Raw genomic sequence first — 7,249 nt, 5'->3', positions numbered from 1 at the left:
ATTTAAGAGGAGTAAAATTCATTGAGACAGAAAGTAGAGTGGTGGTTGCAGAGGTTGGGGGAGAGAACAATGGGGACTTGTTGTTTAATGGGTAACAGAGTTTCAGTTTTGCAAGATGAAGAGTTCCAGATATTGGTTATATGAACCGAACATTAGTGAGCTGTATACACTTAAAGGTTAAAGTGGCAAATTTTATGTTATGTATATATTACCACAACTAAAAAAAAAAGAAAGAGTACTTGTTGCATGAGTCCATTTATCTAAAATTCTAGAAAGCATGGGGCACCTGGATGGTTCAGTCAGTTAAGCATCTGACTACAGCTTCAGGTCATGATCTCGCAGTCTGAGTTTGAGCCCTGCATCAGGCTCTGTGCTGACAGCTCAGAGCCTAGAGCCTGCTGCAGATTCTGTGTCTCCCTCTCTCTCTCTACCCCTCCCTGGCTCATGCTCTGTCTCTCTCTCAAAAATAAACAAAGATTAAAAAAAATAAATAAAATTCTAGAAAATGTGAACTGACCTATAGTGACAGAAAGCATCTGTGGTTGTCAGGGCACAAGGAGGGTGACAAGAAGGGAGAAAACAGAAGAAAGGAATTTCAAAGGGGCACAAAGAAACTTTTGGGGTGACAGATATATCATCTTGTTATGAGGATTCACATGTATAAACATACATCAAAACACATCAAATTGTACACTAAATATGTGCTGCTTATAGTATGTCAATCTTATCTCAATAAAGCTGCTTTGTAAAAAAAGGATAAATATGGAGTGCCTGGATAGCTCACTCAGTTAAGTATTGGATTCCTGATCNTCTTCTGGAAATCTTCCTCATTTTCTTCTTCTGGAGCAAAAAAGGACTTCTCACCATAGCCAGCATCCTGGAAGAGCACAAATCTATGCATGTAAACCAATCAATAAATTGGAAAAGACAGAGTACAAGTTTCACTATGTACCAAGTACAGAATATCAAAGTACATTTTTGCACAGAGAATAGAATAGACTCTGTAAAGTCTTCAATGTATCTATCACCATGCTATTACACTTTAGGGCACTTGCCAGTTGATATATGGATAGGTAAGACCCATAAAGGAAGCAAGATAGTGATGCTCGTGACTGTAGACTCGGTAACTCAGTGGTCTAGCTGTGCTATCACACCCCAGATCTAGGGGACAAGGACACCTTGCCTTCTCTAAAGCACATGTCTGACACCGTCACCTCGGTCCACCTGCAAGGCCATGGAAAACAACTGAGAAGTCTTTTCCTGTTTACATGCCTGTCTTGTAAAGAACGAAGCTTCAGTTTGTTTTCCGCATTCAAGAGTCTCTCATGGTTGTGGGTGGGAGAGAGGGGAACAGGGGTGATGGGCATGGAGGAGGGCGCTTGTTGGGCTGAGCACTGGGTGTTATATGTAAACCAACTGGACAATAAACTATTTAAGGGGAAAAAAAAAAGAACGAAGCTTAAAGTCACCACCTACATGGATGCAACAATATGCCCTACGTCTCTCATTAGGCCTTCCCACCGATATTCAGCTACACTGTAGTTTTCCTCAGCACCACTGTACACCGAGTTCCTCACGTAGTTTGAATTTTCAAATAACTGGTTAATAACCTAGTAACCATCGCTTCTAAGCCAATGGGAATAGTCTTCATCCTCCCCTCCCCGGGAGCAGTCCATGGGCAGAGGCAGTGCCTGAGAGGCAGGTGCTCACCTTCAGCCGCTGCTCGGCCGCTATCATGCTGTAGTAAGCACAGCACTGCTCTGGAGACACCATAGCTCGGATCTCTTCTTCAGTCGGCAAACGGAAATCAGACTTCAGCACCCACCAGTTTGAGTCCATCCCTAGAAAAAGCAGAGAGAATGAGATCATTCCGAATTCCTAAGGCCCTTTCCTTGGCAGCAAGAAGGATAATAAAGAGAGGCGCCTGGGTGGCTCCGTCGGTTAAGCATCCAACTTCAGCTCAGCTCATGATCTCATGGTTTATGAGTTCAAGCCCCATGTCGGGCTCTGTGCTGATAGATCAGAACCTGGAGGCTGCTTTGGATTCGGTGTTTCCCTCTCTCTCTGCCCCTCTCCAGCTCACACTCTCTCCCTCTCTCAAAAATAAGTAAACATTAAAAAAAATTTTTTTAAAAGGATAACAAACCAAGACTAAACCACGCAATGTCCCAAAAGGTCTAGCCATGACCTCCAAAGAACACCCCTGCTGCTAGGTTCCCACCATCTCATGGAAGACATCCAACATGCAGTGAGCTTCTTGGTAGGCCAAATCAAAAATTAATCAGAGGGGCGCTTGGGTGGCTTAGTCGGTTAAGCGTCCGACTTTCGCTTGGGTCATGATCTCGCTGTTCGTGGGTTCGAGCCCCGCGTCGGGCTCTGCGCTGACTGCCAGCTCAGAGCCTGGAGCCTATTTCAGAGTCTGTGTCTCCCTCTCTCTCTGACCCTCCCCTGCTCACGCTGTCTCTCTCTCTCCTAGAAATAAATAAAAAACATTAAAAAAAAATTAATCAGAGCCGCCATCATTGGAAGATTTGCTACTTCCTTGATGACTATCAGTTTCTAATTCTGGTAGCTATATACTGATCCTTTAACTGAGGGCCTGAATTCTTTTCCTGGAAAGAAGTAAAGAGAACAAATAGTCACAGCTGATGACCTGTGCGTTTGAAGTCAGCGCAGAGCTTTAGCCTCTTCCGGATGCTACTTTCTGAGTGAGAAGGAAAGGCTTTTTTAATATCTTCCATTCGGATCCGCCGTGGCCGATCTTTACTCTTCCAGAAGAGGCGGTAAATAAAAACCTGCCCAACAAACCAACATTTTTCATTTGGCAAAGTAAAGGAGAAACAAAGTCCTGGCCAGGGCTCCTTCCCCTGCTAAGCCCCTGTGGGTTTTGATCTGTCCTGATGTGCCCCCAAATCCACATACCCTGTTACATGCATCCTGACCCCGTCCCTATTCTCTCATTCTTACCTGGAGAAAGTCTCGAATGTGTGTATTAGCTCTTTTGGAGTTGGGCCCAGGAACTTCAAACAAGGGGCACTGCTGGCCAACCACAAAAATATCCACTAATTCTCGAATATAGTAACCTTGTCTGGTCCGAATGATAAGGAAGTCTGTTTCTGGCATCTTATGAAGATAAATTGGGGCACGAAAAAGATTGTTCTCAAAGGCCTAACAAAAGTAAAAACATGAAAATTATATACAGAGAAGCCCTAGGAAATCCAGTGAACAAGTGAGAAAGGAAAATCAAGTTGTTTACTCTCCATTCCCATAATGCCGTCTGAAATCTGTCCAGTTAAATGAACAAACTGTAATACAGAATGTCAAACAGGACTAGAACAGTAATTTTTTACCCACTGGCTATCTTTAAGAGTGGGTAGTAGGGGCCCCGCCTGGGTGGCTCAGTCGGTTAAGCTTCTTACTTCAGCTCACGTCACGATCTCATGGTTCGTGAATCTGAGCCCCATGTCAGGNCTATACCTTCTAGGACTGCTGTGACTATCTATGAATATCACCTTATAAACTAACAAGCATTCTATCACAATCCTAGACCCCAGTATAGCCCAACATAGTATAGGTAAGATCAAAACATTTGTTAAATAAGAAAATGACAAAAACAAAAAACTAATGAAGTAGAAGGCATGCTGGAAAGACAGACTAAACACACAGGACAGAAACATTTGAGCTTCTTTAAGTAGAGAGCCATACGGGGATCAACTGTCCCAAAAAGCCTGTGATTCTAAGGAAAGACTTCTCAGAAAATCAGAAAGGAGGACAGAAAGAGAGATCTTCAATGTATGGATGAGTATAGAAAATTCTACATGTGGGATGCCTGGGTGGCTCAGTCGGTTAAGTGTCCGACTTCAGCTCAGGTCATGATCTCGCGGTTCGTGGGCTCGAGCCCTGCATCGGGTTCTGTGCTGGAACCTCAGAGCCTGAAGCCTGTTTCAGATTGTCTCTCTCTCTCTCTGTGCCCCTCCCCGCTCATGCTCTGTCTCTCTCTGTCTCGAAGATAAATAAAAACTATAAAAAAATTTTTTAAAAAAAGAAAAATTCTACATTTGGGGAAAAAAAGAAAATTGTAAGTGTGAAATAGGGAGGAAAAACAGCATTACGGAAAATAAAAAAGGATCTTCAAGAGACTATAAAAGTATTTACAGAATAGAGGAGTCTGGGTGGCTCAGTCGGTTAAGCGTCTGACTTTGGCTCAGGTCATGATCTCACGGTTCGTGGGTTCGAGACCCGCATCCAGCGCTNATTCTGTGTCTCCCTCTCTCTATGCCCCTCCCCTGCTCCCTCTCTCTCTCTCTCTCTCTCTCTCAGAAATAAATAAAACATTAAAAACATTTTTAAAAAAGTATTTACAGAATAAAGGGAGGGATTGGTAGAAAATCTCAACAGAAAGTGAACAGACAAAGAAATGTCAGGAAGAGTATAAAGATACTACTCAAAATCTGGTGGGAAATGGACTATGAATGTCAAGGATAAAGAAAATAATGGGCTTTGCAGACGCTTTAGGGGAATAAGCAATAGTAGTGATAGACTGTAACTAGGTATAGGGGTGCCAGGGTGGCTCAGTCAGTTGAGCATCCAACTTCAGCTCAGGTCATGATCTCGCAGTTTGTGGGTTCAAGCCCCACATCAGGCTCTGTGCTGACAGCTTGGAGCCTGGAGCTGCTTCGGATTCTGTGTATCCCTCTCTCTCTGTCCCTCCCTGCTCATGCTCTTTCTCACTCTCTCTCTCAAAAATAAACAAACATTAAGAAAAATATTTTTAAATACACGAAGAAAAAGACTGTAACTAGGTGTAAGAGGAGGNCATCATTTGTGTGCCTCTGTACTTCCCCTTAACAAAACATGTATAAAGTTAGGTTACCAGAGGGCCTCTCTGCACCCGTCAGAACAAAGAGGTGGGTAAAAATACTTCCACTGTGGCCAGGGACTGTAAATGGCATGGGTCGGGTGTGGTTTAATACTCAAGATGACCATGACTCACACCAATCAAAACATACCAAATGTAGAGACAAATTACACATTAATTAACTACAGTATATTATTAATCCCAGTTTGACTCCCCTATGCCACCCAGATGTTTCTGGACTTCTTACCAGTGTTATGTTTTCAAAAAACGATTTCAAATTTAATTCACAACATTATTAGGAACCAGTTTTAATAAAAAGACCAAAAGAAAATTGGGGGATTGTAAGCATTTGGGATCATACTGGTCTTCTCCACACTTGATGTATAAACAGTACTTCAATCAACTAGAGTTGGTTCTTTCGGGGCTGATTAGTGCCTCACCTGTCCAGGTCCTTAGGAAAGAATTATCACAGGAAAGAATTCCTTACCTGCAGTAACTGGCCAGGATGGAGAGAGCCTAGGAAAGGAGATGTGTGGCAGTAAACCGTTTCTCCGTATTTACAGTCTGGGGCTCCAGGATCTTTTCCAGGTTTCTATAAGGAACACAGAAGCCCCAGTTACTACCACAGAATATGATCAATAAGCCTACACAAAATACTCGAGCACAGCTTTTTATTTATGTTACTAACTACGGAAAAGATACCAGTTCTTTCTCCCCAAGACATTTACAGTATCAAAAAGACAAAATACACGTTTGCAAATTATTGCTAGATAACTAATTTTAGCTATACTGGTAACAAAAGATTTTCTGAGCAGAGACTCACCCGCTTGTAGTAGTTCTTTATCTTGGTTGCCATGCCAACCTGCATCATCAACGGTCCATTTTCCTCACTGTATTCTGCAAGAATAAGATCTCCATCTTTGCCTGTGAGGTCCTGAGGTGTGCGCATAAAAAACATCTCTCCGCCACCAGACGCTTGTCTCTCTTGTTCTCTCATCTGCCCAGAACATAGAGAATACAGTCCAGCTTCCGACAGGACAGTGACTAGAAACTGATGCTGCTCACTAGGAGATGGTGCCGCCAAAAAGGATTTTGCCTTGCCCTTTATTCCAACCTCACTGCCAAAAGTTTCAAATGCCAAGTTGAAACTACGAACTCTTAGTATCCCAGCACCTAGATACAACTTTACATTTTACCTTATTTGTTTTATCTAAAACTACGTCTATAGATTTCACTGAATCATTTTTGAAAGCCGCAGTCATCATGATGCGTCCCCCTGAAGAATTTTCAAGTGCATCTCCTAAGAATAAGGACATTCCTCTAAATGAGCGCAATAACATTCTATCACATCTGAGAAAACAGGAATTCCCGAATACCATCTAATATCCAGTCCATTCCCCCAATTTGTACTCTAATGTCTTTTAGAGCAATTTCTTTCTAACCAGGGTTCAATCATACCTTAGCCTTCTTTTTGATGTGCTTTAGCAAGGGCTGGACTGAGTGGGGACCTGGCTGAGATAACGCCCCAAAGGAGTATTTCTTCAGAGGTGGGCGATGGAACTGCCGAAGTTTGATGGGCCCCATGTGGGTAGGAAAGAAGGGCTGTCGTAATTCCACAGCAGGAATTGAGTGCTAAGGCGGGAAATGCACAGTTCACATTAAGTACTAACTCCAGCCTACGCAAGATTTACCCATATCCTCCATCAAAACGAGGCAGCGGTTCCCAATGGTCACAGAGAAAAATGCTACTTCTACCTGGATAATATTTCCTCCAAAGGTGCCACGAAGACCCTGTTGCTTGGGGTAGTAATATTCATCATTGGAGAGATTCCACGGATCTTTCACTTCTGGCTGAGACATGTTCTGATGACAGGACATCAAGCAAACCTCAGTCAGGCTACCCTTCTCCTTACCTTTCTTTGTTCTTCTAAACACCCCAAGTCCCTTTTCCCTTCACAGACCTGCTGTGGTTCCTCCTTGATGACCCCTGTCTTCCCTAAGAGAATTCGACTCTTCTTCAGAGAGGATTCCTTCTTATTCTCCTTGGAGGGGGAGTTAGAGGTGGCCTCTTCTTTTTCATCAGGAATTTCTAAGGGTGAAACAGGAGTCACTCTGGAGATGCTATGCATGAAGACTCACCTTTCCTACAGATACCTTTACAGTCCCTAACCTTTACAGTCCCTACCCAGATCTCTCATCCCATCCCAGACCACTTCTAGCACTCTAACTCAACTACACTCCTGGAGTCCCAAAAGTCCTACTTTCCAATGTTCTTACATTAGGAATTGGCCCTAAGCAAAACAGAACTACTAGGCACTAATAGCCACAACTTTGCTCTCTCAAACTGCTACCTAGAAGCTCCCAGTCTTTTTTTTTTTTTTTTCTCAAGTA

General features: G+C 43.1%; 1 protein-coding gene across 1 annotated transcript in view; it reads right to left on the bottom strand.

Moving 5' to 3' along the window:
* The window catches only part of TAF1 (TATA-box binding protein associated factor 1), a 77,187-nt gene that overhangs the window by 62,181 nt on the left and 7,757 nt on the right, over window positions 1–7,249 (bottom strand). The window contains exons 11-19 of the mRNA XM_077763290.1: window positions 6,820–6,947; window positions 6,614–6,721; window positions 6,317–6,490; window positions 5,682–5,855; window positions 5,346–5,450; window positions 2,968–3,168; window positions 2,654–2,795; window positions 1,711–1,841; window positions 802–877 (exon numbers count right to left, since the gene is read on the bottom strand). Of these exons, the coding sequence (XP_077619416.1) occupies window positions 802–877; window positions 1,711–1,841; window positions 2,654–2,795; window positions 2,968–3,168; window positions 5,346–5,450; window positions 5,682–5,855; window positions 6,317–6,490; window positions 6,614–6,721; window positions 6,820–6,947 (1,239 nt within the window). The remainder of the gene's footprint in view (window positions 1–801; window positions 878–1,710; window positions 1,842–2,653; window positions 2,796–2,967; window positions 3,169–5,345; window positions 5,451–5,681; window positions 5,856–6,316; window positions 6,491–6,613; window positions 6,722–6,819; window positions 6,948–7,249) is intronic.

The sequence above is a fragment of the Crocuta crocuta genome, unplaced genomic scaffold (genome assembly GCF_008692635.1).
Source record: "Crocuta crocuta isolate KB4526 unplaced genomic scaffold, BGI_CrCroc_1.0 scaffold440, whole genome shotgun sequence".
Taxonomy (NCBI): Eukaryota; Metazoa; Chordata; class Mammalia; order Carnivora; family Hyaenidae; genus Crocuta; species Crocuta crocuta.
Note: the sequence above shows the minus strand (reverse complement) of the source record. Positions and strands in the feature narration are given on the sequence as shown.